Source organism: Echinops telfairi, unplaced genomic scaffold (genome assembly GCF_000313985.2).
Source record: "Echinops telfairi isolate 266 unplaced genomic scaffold, ASM31398v2 ScPeMD7_44;HRSCAF=162, whole genome shotgun sequence".
Taxonomy (NCBI): domain Eukaryota; kingdom Metazoa; phylum Chordata; class Mammalia; order Afrosoricida; family Tenrecidae; genus Echinops; species Echinops telfairi.
In genome coordinates, this window is record NW_022103942.1 from 7,491,529 (window position 1) to 7,504,406 (window position 12,878).

The window sequence follows — 12,878 nt, forward strand, 5'->3', positions numbered from 1 at the left end:
GAAAGAAAATGTTTTGAAAAAATGATGAAAATGTATGTACTATACAGATGTGTTTGACAAAATGGATATATATATAAATAATTAAATATAAATATAAATAAAAAAATATAAAATAATTTTAAAAGTCCTAAAGACTTGTTTGACCTTACAATTCTGGCTACGGTTACAATACATTGCAAACATCACCTAATTAATCCAGGCCTTAGTAAATAATTTCACGTGTGCACTGAAATAATTTAAAGTGGCAGTAAAACTGTTTTGCTGTCTGAACTACCATTCCAGATCATCTTCACTTGTCTTGATCTCTTCAAGCATAAATCAGAAGTAAACATCTATTCACAATTCCATTATGTGATCTATTATCTAAAGAGGGTATTCTCTATGCTTACCTGAGTTAGAATTACCAGGAGCAAATCATTTCTTGATACATATGAAAATGCTAGTTCATGTATATGCAATGAACAGTTATTTAATGCATGAATAGAAAAGAAATTCATATCCATCCCAAGATTTGGGATTCTTGTTATAATACACTTCAAGAATTAACGCAACTTTGACAATGTTTTCAGATGTGAGAGAGAGAAAGAAAATGAAATGGTGAGATATCAAAGACAGACTGCTTTTTTTCACATTTATTTTCATATCTTGCTTGTCTTACATCTCCTGACCTTAAAGTCTGCTCAAGTTTCTCTCTGTAGCAGACAGATATTTTCCTTGAATTAGTTGGCCTGCTGTAGCTTAGAAAGAGACACATATGATCACCTTGGGCTCCTCTATTTTGCTACTTTTCACAAGAATCTAAGTCTCAGAAATCATATTAAGAAATCATATAAAAATATAGGCACATGGTATACGTTGCTTGTTTGTGTTTAACTTTTTATAAAATGCACTAGATACCTAGTATGAGCTTCCGAGAGAAAAATAATACTAAACAAGGAATCTCATCTTAAAGTACAATAAGCAAAACCTGTCCAAAACAGAAATGCTTCTTCATTTAATTCAGTTCCTCATACTTTTGATAGACTTAAAATAAATATTTAAAAATGGAAAAATAAAATCACTTCTGGTTTATAATAGAATAAGTCAAAAAGTATTAATCATAGAACTCTTTATTAAACCAAAATTTCAATCTGTACAGTTTTGCCCCAAAATGGCCTCCATCTTAGTCCATACAAACATAAAGGCAATATTTTAAAATCCCTGATGGCATAGGGGCTAGGAGTTGAACTGCTAACTTCAAGGTAAGCAGTTTAAACCACAAAAATGAGGGTTTCAACTCCCATACAGAGTTAAAATCTCAGAACTCCACAAGGGTAGTTCTCCCTTGTCCAATGGGATCATTATGAGTTGGAACTGACTTGATGGCAGGGACAATGGCTTTGTAACTGGTCCTTCAAGAAATCTGTGTACCTTAATGTACACCACATAAAAATGTCAGTTTGGGGCTTCTTTGAGCAACCTAAATTGTGTCCCTTTTAAATGTTCTTTAGGCTGTGGAAACAAAAAGAAATCAGAAAGGGTAAAGACCATAGCTATAAGGTGGATGAGATACATTTTCTAATTGAAATCATCCTAGGAAAGTCCCTGCAACCAGCAAATATGGAGTTGATGGGGTTGGGGGATGGGGACAAAGAAGCAAACAAAATTCCTGGGTTCAACATTCCTGGCCTTTTCCTCACCAGTGCTGTGTTCAGTATTCATCAAACTTCTTCATAATACGGTGCTGTGATCATCCTGTGCCCGTCAAGAAAATCTTTCAAGATTACCCGTTGTAAAAAAATACTCACTGTCTTTAAATCTGTTTGGAGACTCTTAGTAATCCTACAGAACAGAGTAGTACTACCTCTGGGTTTCCATGACTATTAGCCTTTGCAAGAGCACAAAGTTATGTGAGCAACTACTGGTTGATTGGAACTGTTGACCTTATAGTTAGCAACCTAATTTGTAACTTATTAGGCCAGCGGGGCTCATAGATTAGGATCTCTTGGGTTAGTGTGCAGGTGTTGGCAACATTTTCAGGTAGTCTGTCCCTCACAACAATCTTAAAATTATTCGAGAGCCATAAATATATTTTTTCACCAAAAATGAATGATCATGATTTGAATACGATCCTGTAAATGTCTTTCAATTTTACTTCAGAGTCACATGCACTTACTAAAAGAGCCACATATGGCTATCAAGCCATAGTTTGCAGACCCCTGGGCTAGTGTATTCAAGGCAGAGAGGGCAGCTCAAAGCTTTTATGCTGTCATTTCTGTTTTGAATACACCAGTCAACTAGATACCTAGTAAGTCAGTACTCTGATAGGATTGTTTCTTCCAGGTGCTCTAAGGGGAGTAAAATATGTGCCTTACTGAGAGAATTTGCTGCAGGCATTCACTGATCTTACAAACTTTCTCTCGTCGTACAAAAATGTTTAAAGGCATTTTTTCTTTTTAAATGAATCTGTGCCTTTATAAGCTGGAAGCCTACTAGTAATACTTTGACTCACCCTGAATACATTTAAAAGGATAGTACTTTTCGAAGTTGAATTTTACCCAAGCCCTCAGATCCTGGATGTCACCTTTCCTTTTTGTGTTCTGGGAAATGGCTGATCAAGCTGATATTAACATTCTACTCAGTCTGACTGAACTTTAGACAGGCTTTGTCTTTACTCTGTGCCCTTGATTTTGTGTCTTTCCCTGATCCTTACTGAATTAAAATGGAATATGTCCTATTTACCCTTAACTGATGTGAAGAGATAATGCCACAAGTTCATAAGCTTAACTTCCCTCAAATGGTCTTCAGTGCTCCAGCACATTCCCTCTAACATGCTTCAGACTTCAAAACCTTTCCAGACTTCTGCTGCAGTCTCTTGTTGTTTACTCCTTCCCATTGCAATGTTTATTCCAGTTCCAATACCCTTTTTGATAAAGTCAGCTTTGCTTCCTTTAACAATAGCTGATACAATCTTCCCTTTGAGAGAACCAAATAACATGAACAAATTTGAGTAGTCTATTGGATTTTAACAATATAACAGTTTCCCCCCAAACGTAGTTGTTTGAATTAACTGCTACAACCAACAGCATAAAATCCATTCTCTGAAGCATATATTTTGGTGGTTGAAGAACTACTTTGATTCTGAATAACTTCTCCTTTAGACAAAAAGGAGATTAGTGTTATAAATTAGCATCACAAAATGTCATCTTACCTTACTGAGGAAGTTGATCTTAAAGCCCAATGACTGTGCATTTCTTGAGCCAGAGTTCATGTAGTTTCCAATCAAAAGAACTAACTCTAAAAGTTTGTTAAAGCTTTCGCTTTTCTTCAGTTCTTCACAGGCGAGAGTCACTGCTATGATGCTTGGTTTGATGTTGTTTACGTGCTCTTCAAATGTGAGCTTGAAAAGAATGCTATTGAGACGAGGCTGTAACATTTTTACTGAACTCATCTGTAAAAAAAAGGAATGCTCTATAAGAAGACGCATTTAAAACCTGCTCAGTTATCACTTTATTGGAGATAATATCACAGACAACAGCATACAAATTCCTGCATAAAATGAATTGTCTAGGATTTTTAACCTTATGTTTATTTTAGATATTCAAATGGTAAAGCATACCTAAGCCTAAAAAAACAGTTGTGCAGATTTTAAACGTATAAATCCTTATAGCATTAATAAAATATCACTCAGGTCAAAAATTGATATAAATTAATTAACTGGAAAATCATGATCCACTAATGGCATTCAAACTGTCAAGATTTTCCCTTCAAGTTAACTAGGAAAATCTACACATCTGAAAATTAGTAGCTGTGAGGATTAAAGATGCAAGATGGACATGATAGAAAATATAAATCAAGCCATATTTCTTAAGGAATTACCTACTACTTTACTGTCTACAGTCAGTGAACTCATTTTGACTGAGCAGTTAATAATTTTAAGCTCCAGAACTCCATTTGTGGAAATATCTTAATTGCTTATGCTTATATCAAGATCTAAAGAATGGCACATACTTGAAGAATTCTGATATAAAAGAATTAGATTATTGTACAACCACAATGATATCATTCATGAATTCTCTATTGGTTTTGTTTTTAAAAAATGTTGAACATGGCTTCAATTAACTTGTTTCTTATATCTTCAAAATTATATGTTCCCAGTTTCATTATAGAAATCTATCCATTGTTGTTTCCGAACTCACACTACAAGTATAGGACACACCACCTACCCCCCAAAAGCTTACAACCTTACACTTCAAATATGAGTTCTGAGTGGCACAGGCGCCATGGGCCAGGGTTCAGCCTCCAGGCATGAATCCTCACATCCTGCCCAGTGAGGTAGGTCCCTGTGCTCAGGCTCAGAGAGGATGAAGGTGCCTTTACTAAAATTGGCACTTCCCTGATCTGCCCTCTTGTGTCTAAGGGTTTTATCTAGCCTACATACTTCTCCAGTATTCCTGGACTTTAAGCTGAAAAGTCCACAACCATCACCAATCACTGTTTTTTCAAACCAGAGCGGAAAACCTTGAGGGGTTTGTCATTGGAACTTTGGTCACCTGGGGCTCTGAGAAACAGAAATAGTGTACCCAAATGTTCTTCCAGCCTAGACAGAAGCTGTTTGCCAATTTTTTTTTTACTTTTGTACTTCCATTGCTATGATGGAAATATTAGTACATACATATATCACAAGGATTGACCATTCAAAAAAATAAAAGTGCATTTATATTAAAAATTATTATTCCATTAGTGCTATGTCTTCAAGTACATGATCTCACTGCCACCGAATAAACTTCATGTTATTTCAACATACCTATTTATTTACATATAAATATGAATATACAAACACACATACAGAAAGACAGAGTCGAACCACAGGAAAAAGTAACAAATGCTAAAAGAAGGATGAGGAGCAAGAGACTAGTGAAAGAAAAGGTTTATTGGATAACGTGCATGCTATACAGAGAAAAATTTTTAAAGTCTGTGAAAAAATCCCATTCTCTTTTAATTCTATTTTCCCATGAACTTTCATTAGTTTCCTTGTATTTTTAAGTACAAAATTTAGACCAAAGTCCCTGCAGGTTCCAGGAAAATGAAATAATATTAAAAGGTAATCACAACAAAGTATTACAAAAGTGATGAATGAAGAGATCTTATATACATATATATATAGATATGAAACTTAATTTCTCTATATATTTGGGGGGCTTCATATCTGCCTCTGATACATTTACAATTCCTTCCCCAATGTTTTTAATCCCTTTCCCTCACAACTGGCCGTCATTAACATGGAAGCATGTTCCCTAACACTTTATACATTTAGGGAGCACTTTTACAATCTCCCTGGTGAGTGAAAAATACACAGAGTGACTTTTAGCAGGTGTTCCATACCTTATACTTACACTTTTAGCCGAGCTTTGGAAGGGGTACAGTTTACCAAATGATCCTTGGTCCTGGATTGACAAGTAATTTCAAATTTAAGCTTAAATGGGATTTCAGTCTTCTTTTCTAAGATCATGTTACTTATTTTTTTCTTTACTCGGCTCGATTCTTTTCAATTCTTGGCCTACAAGTCTAAAGAGCACGGCGTTTTGTCTTGCTTTGTTTTTCCATTTATCTCAGCTTCAACAGAAATACTTTGGCCAAAAGGACACTGTCATAAAAGTAAGGCTATTTATAATACCTATTAGCTCTAATGAACTACACTATGCCAGGTATTTTTTTTTTCAAAAGCTATATACGCATTGACTTATTTGATAGTCAAAATTATCCTGAGATAAACCTCATTTTTAATCTCATTCCAAAGATAAGGAAAGTGAGGTGCAAAATTGCAAAGTAACTTGCACAAAGTCACATTGTACCTTGAAGACCTGGGAATTGGAACTGGGCATTTGGGCTACAGACCTCAGTCAGTCCAGCAATAAACTTTCCAAGGCTTGGTGGAAGCTGGAAAGATGACCACTTGAAAAAGGAGAGATGTGAGGGAAGGAGGCGATCAGTATGTGATCAAAAAATACAATGAGCAAGGATGCTGACAGTAGCGAGAAAGAAGATGGATACGAGAGACACTATTAGGGAAGAAACAATACAAATCAACAAATACCAGCCTCTCTATTCAGACAAAGGAGATTATTTAAAATGGCCAGCCACGTTGAGGGAGAAAGATGAGGCTTTCTGCTTCAGAAAGTATTTACAGTCTCAGAAACCCACAAGGATATTTCTACTGTCCTATGAGCCAAAAGGGCCCTCCCTCCTGCATTGTGGTCGATGGCAATATGCACAACTGTGGAACTAGACTCTGGAGTTGGCCTTGGTTCAAATTCTAACACTACAAATGTCATGCTGTGGCAAACTAACTCTTCCAAACTGCCATTTCACATCTGCAAAATGGACAAATGAGAGCAGCCAAGTATTGGGGATTTTTGGAGGATTAAATGGGTCTGTGCACATAAAGTGTATTTGCCACTCAGTAAGTGAAGGAAACAAAAGGACACGGCAACCAATCAGTTATGAAGAGAGAAAGGGCAAACATGGCTCCAAGGTTTTAAGCCTGTTTTGAGGTAGAACAGTGTTAACATTCATAAAGGCAAAGAGAAGTGCTAATGATTCATGTTTCTTTATTTCTTTTATTACCGTGAACGAGGGTGGATTAATTTGTCCTCCCTTCCCACCTGCTGCCTAAACTCCAATAAACTAATCAGGCATTCATAGGGTAGAGTACAGCTTAGTAACAACTTAGATCAAATATGACTAAAATCTAGAATTTATTTACTTAAAGAATTGTTTATATAGTTGCACTCTGTGAGACTAGTTTAACTAATATATCTGGTCTCCAATGCAGCCATCTATAAAATTTGGGAAATATCCATGTTTCGTTTTGAGGATTATATTGGATCAAAATATGCCAGATCCAGTTGCTATTGAGTATATGTTTGCTTTACCTGGTCTTTCTTATGAAGCACTTCTGGGTAGACTAGAATCTCTAACCTTTTGTGCAGCAGTCTAGTGGCTTAATGGTGAGTACCAGCAAAGAATTCCCACCACATAGACTATTTCCTTCTTTTTAAGCATCTCCCTTTAGAGTTGTAGAACAATAAGGCACAGGATGCAAGATCCACATATAGTTATTACTTGGCAATTGCTGAAAAAAATCTGATAAGCATGTAGGTGAACCTAGTTCACCATCCACTGAGACACCAAATAAAGCATATTGCTTCTGACAAAGATACTGTGTTCCTCCCATTATTAAAGCTGCAAATCTTTAAGGGACATTTCGGTCTTGGGAACTGAAATGTTCACCATACATCAGTCAGTGTGCCATACTGTGGATGCTTGCGTGCTCCTGTGATGCCGGAAACGATGACCCCTATATTTGAAATAATAGCGAGTTCACGCATTTCAGTGGAGATTCCAGACTAAGAAGCAGGAGCAGAAACTCTACTTCTCAGGGAGATTCCTTCACGTTAGAAAGCACTGTAACTGTGACTGGGGAAGAGATGAATATTACAGCTACAACTGAAGAGTTGTCTGAAGAGGTAGGTGTAGCACCACGCACAAGGTTGTTCATACATTAAGCAAATATTTAGTGATTGATTCTAAAAGCATTCCTTGGCTGATTAACCATTTCCAAGACCAGCTCCAAAGTAAGACAAAGCCGACTTGTCTATTGAACAAGATTTACAGATTATAACAACGTATTATTCTCCTCCCAAATATTTCTTCTGTTAAGATGCCTAACCAGACAGGTTAGTGAATTCATTTTGCTAAACTGTTACTATAAGGCAGCCTGATGAAAGGGAGACATTTTTTGTTACAAGAGGGTCGAGAGGTACCTTTTGTTCTGACAAAGTGTCACCATCAATTTAGCACCTGGAACAGGGTCTGGCACAAGGCCAGTATTAAGTGAGATTGGCAGTAAAATCTAAGTAATTGTAGTAAAATAGTTAAATTAGGAAGAAAATGCACAGCTTGAAGAAGTATGAACATGAGGTTGAGGTTACAGAAGAAGAGGCAAGGTCATCAGCTGTCATGGAGTGGGGGCCCAGTAAAGCCAGTTGTGGTGGAAGAAATCCAGCCAATGAGTTGCATACATATCGTTTTGAATAACTGTTCGGTCACGTGCTAGTAGTATGACCTAGTACATGTTATATAATGCTTGTAAGACAATTGCATTAACTTTCTCAGCAGTAAAATATATTTCTTATATCATCCGTGCACATTGCAGTAAAATTTTAATAAGATACTCTGTATAACTCTCCTGTCAGTACCTGACACATAGTGAGCACTCTTACTATTACTCTCTTTTATCGCTCTCTTTACTTATCCTCAGAAATTCTTGAGAAGGAAGAATGATGGTCCCTAATTGCTCTCCCAGACCTGGGGGAAATTTTCTTTCAGCTACACTTAGGGAGAAGATCCCTAGGGGTATATTGGTAACATATTCGGTTGCGATCCCAAAGGCTTGCAGTTTGAAACCACCAACCCACTCCAGGAGAATGATGAAGCTGTCCATTCCTGTGGTTCCAGGATTCGTAAAGAACAGAGCTCACTAAATGGACAGAAAACATAGTTGTGCCTCATTTAAGTAGTTTTAATGCATAGAAGGCAGGTGCCAAAAAAAAGGAAGAAAGCTCCACCCAGCATCTAGCAACTCACTCTGAGTTAGTGCACCCAGTAGCATCGCCTGGGAAGGTTCTTCCTGGTCACAGGGGATTTTTTCATAAAAGTAGTTTCACTGGAACCTTGTTTTTTGTGATGGACATTTTAAGAGGACAGTGTGTGGCTGTAAATTTTTGTTTCCTGCTCAGGTAAAATGCAGCATAAAGTATTTTGATGTTGAACACAACTTACAAGGACAGTGTTACAGGAAAGATATAAGTGGTTTCTGGATTGATGACACACCTCTTTCTGGTCGTCCTTCAACTTACAGAATGGACGAGAATGTCGACAAAATTCGTTCACGTGTGCTCAAAGACTGTTATCTGGACTATCTTGGAGTTCAGTTCAATGAATTTTAACAGAAGATTAGGGACCGAGAAGGGTTGCTGTGAAATTTGTGCCTTGGGTTCTGACTGAGCAGGGAAAAAGAGTGTTGAGTGGAAACATGCCGTGCTGTGAAAGAACAACTCTGAAGTGACCCAGACTTTGTTTTCCAAGGTGTGGCGACATGGTGCTATTCTTATGACCTCAAAACCAACTTCAACCAACCCAGTGGAAGACTACATCGCCATCTTGCCCCCCAAAAGCTGGTCAAGTGAAATCAAAGGATAGACCCATTTGTTTTTATGATATGCAGGAGATGGTGCATTTGATGTTTGTTCCACCCGTTCAGACTATTAATCAAGCTTTCTATTTAGAAGTTCTGAAAATATTGTGTAACAGTATGCAACAAAAAAGGTCTGATTTGTGGCAGACGGGGACTGCTTTTGCCACCACGACAACGCACCTGCTCCCGCAGCCGTCTCAGCACAAGTTTTTGGCAAAAAGCAGCATGCCTCTCTTGCCCGACACAGCTGACTCACCTGACCTTGCTCCATGTGACTTCTTTTCGTTTCTTTGAATGAAGAGGGACATGAAAGGACAGCGATTTGACAATGTAGAAGAGGTGAAGAAAAAAATGAAGGAGGTGCTGTCAGCCATCAAACAGATGAGTTTGAAGAATGTTTCCAAGAATGGAATCACAGGTTTGACAAATGTATTAAGTGTAATTGTGGGTACTTTGAAGGTGATAAGGTTGTTTTGTAACAACAAAACCCCAAACATAAAACATTAAATACATAGTTTTTTGGGGGAAATGTTTCTGGTTTTTGGGGGGGTACCCCCTCATAAATAGGAAAAATGTTATCACCCAAAACGGATCACTGCAAAATCAAGTGACTAAGGAGGAAGGGAATTATATAAACACAAGGGAAGTCATAAATCAGTATGAATTGATCATACCAAAGAATTTGCATAATACACAGGAATTTTTAATGATCAGATCAGGTATCCTGAGTGATAACAACTCAACCCTCATTAGAGACTTTGGATATGCAAGAGAAAATCTTGAATAACTAAGTATAGAAATATCAGGAAGCACTGAGCAGCACCCCCAAGCACAGCTACAATTATTAAACGCCTCCTGTGTCATGAAGGCGCTTGATCACACCAAAGGGATATAAGTAAGCAACAAAAACAAACAAACAAAAAAGCTTTGCTGAAATGTATGTTTGTTTTATGTTGTGATCCCTCACAGCATTTTAGTTGACTGGCAACCTTTGTTTTATAATTTATTCCTTGAAGTACTGTGAGATGCTGACCATGGTGTGATATCATGCAGGGGGTTTATCTATGTTATGAGTTACTTGTCTATCAAAATCACATCAAGTAGCTCTCATTTCTTTAACTGATCTGCACCATATTCAAAAGAAGTACATTGACAGCTTCAGTGAGATATTTCCCATAAGAGTTACACACAGTTTTGTTGATATAATTTTAATTTTATATACTTCACTATCAAGGTAGCTGGTGAATACTAATCCAGTATCACACCACCGTGTGAATACACAGAGAAAGGGAAAAAAATGTAAACATGAAGAAATCATGTGTGAAGGCAGAGGAGATGGCCAAATACCACTCACATGTCATCTTTAAGTCTATTTTACTATATTTACTTTAATACTCCTCAGAAATGTACCTTGACTGCCATCATCATGTCAGTTTATTTAGCCTGTAGGAATATCAAGTAGAAGATTGGCTTAATAGGAATTTGCATATATGTATATATTTAAATATAAATGCACACACATATAACAAATATACATTGCCACAAATATTTCTCCCTACTTGTTGAATATTTTTATAGCCTACTTCATTAAATATGCACGATGATTTAAAATCAGAGGCCAAGATCAAGGGAATGATAAGAAAATCACAATTTAAAACAATGGGTTGAAGTTAGACTTCTGCAAGAACTGCCTAAGTAATGGGAGATTCAGAGAGAATGACTCAATAGAATCCTGCTTGTAAGGAAATAAAGGAAGGGCATTTTAAATTCTATGTTAAATTGATTTTGTCTTCCATAAAGGCATTAACTTTCTGGAGGGCAAGGTCTCTCCTGATCATGCCTAAACTTTATGTTTAATCACAGGCTGGGCAAGATGATCAATTAAAGTGACAATGTTACATGAGATCAATAGTAAATGTTCGTACATTAGATGCCAAGAAAAATAAAATGACTTGGTAAATCTGTGAAATGAGGCTTTGGAAAACAGAATGTTGACAACCGATTATTTCCTAAAAGAAAAAAGTGGAAATTATACAAGGCAAAACATCTACATGACTTTATTCTGGAACAGAATGTGAAAATAATCAGTCCACCACAAAAGAGGCTATGAAATCACAGGATTTTGAGCAAAATTTCACAGCAGCTTTCTGAAAACAAATGCTTGAGGCCAAGAATGGCCAAATTTAAAGTATGCACTGAAAATCGTATTATAATGGTATGCAGCTATGTTCTTCTATGCCTATTAGAGATTACATATATGTGTAAAATGAAAAAGGGTTCATATTTAATTTTTTGAATTTAATAGAAAAGTAATCAATAGCAAAATTGACTGATGTCCATAGACGGAACCTGAATGTTCATTCAAGTGGTTCTTTTTTACCTTATTCAATTGCAAAGAGAGATGAAAATAAGCCATCCTCTCACACAGTAGGTTATTATATAAAGTTAATGAAATGAACAAGAATGTGAATGCATGGATTTGACAATGAGCCATGGAGAGTTTTCTGTCAACTGTTCTATAAATTATTAGACCAGCTTTTTATAAGATAAAGTAAATGCACATCTAGGAAGTAGAAGCCAGCATTCATATTTACAGGAAGAATAAAAATAGAAACAATCAAGGTATTACATATCCAAACACTAAATGTAAAACTCTGAATGCAAGCAGATACAATAAAGAAAAATGTGATTTTCCAATGAATATGTAAACCTGAAAATGATTTAATATTAATAGAAAAGAGGAGCTATAATTTCCTATTCAAACTAAGTGTCTTTAATGATGGGGTGTGTGTGTGTGTGTGTGTGTGTGTGTGTGTGAGAGAGAGAGAGAGAGAGAGAGAGAGAAGCTTTTAAGAATTTCCTTTTCACCTGGTTAAGCTATCTTGAATAGAGCTCATAAGCTTTTATCGGCCTTTAAAAACAAACCATACCAACTTTTCACTTATATTTCCAACTATAGCCATAAATCCACCCCTCCTGTCTTCATGTGTTTATATGTTAAAAAAGAGAAAAATAAATAATGTGCTGCCAGCAACATCACATTATCTGTGCTTTTCATTATAAAGATTTTTATGCATGAGGTTCTCAATGTATTTTTTGTTATTAGAATGATTTTAATTGAAAAATATGGGTAATTTTGAAGTCAGAAAAACAAAACACTGATTACGAAGAGTACTAATTATTGCCCTCTTTTTCACAGAAGATGTGTTAGTTTAATAGATACACACAGTATGGATCTCCATCCTCAGTGCAAGACAAGTGGGAATTTCCACAGCTCTGAGGTTTTAGAACAGCTGAGCTGCAAACACACTCCAAAGAGTATAAACCCTCCTGCTGGGGGTTCTAACTGCCAGAGCTTTCAAAGATCTGTCCCCCCCACCCCACTAAACTAAAGGTATAGCACATAATTACAACGATGTAGTGAATTCATTTCTGTGGGAGGCAGGTTGGAGGACAAGTCAGTGGGAAGCTGTGCAGCCAATCTACCCCTCTAAAGAAAAGGATTCTTGATCATACGAGGTGTGGGAACTAGCATATTCCTCTTACCAGGAGGTCTGCCTGTGGAAGAGGAAATGTCCCTGGGTTTGTTTGTTTATTTGTGTCTTCTTTCTTTTTAACTAATCACATGTGAATAGTGATA

General features: G+C 36.6%; 1 protein-coding gene across 2 annotated transcripts in view; it reads right to left on the reverse strand.

Annotated features, from left to right (window-relative positions):
• Positions 1-12,878, reverse strand: part of DIAPH2 (diaphanous related formin 2) — a 982,643-nt gene that overhangs the window by 530,371 nt on the left and 439,394 nt on the right. For both annotated transcript variants that reach the window (XM_045290573.1, XM_045290572.1), the window contains one exon: positions 3,191-3,430. In XM_045290573.1, coding sequence (XP_045146508.1) covers positions 3,191-3,430 — 240 coding nt within the window. The remainder of the gene's footprint in view (positions 1-3,190; positions 3,431-12,878) is intronic.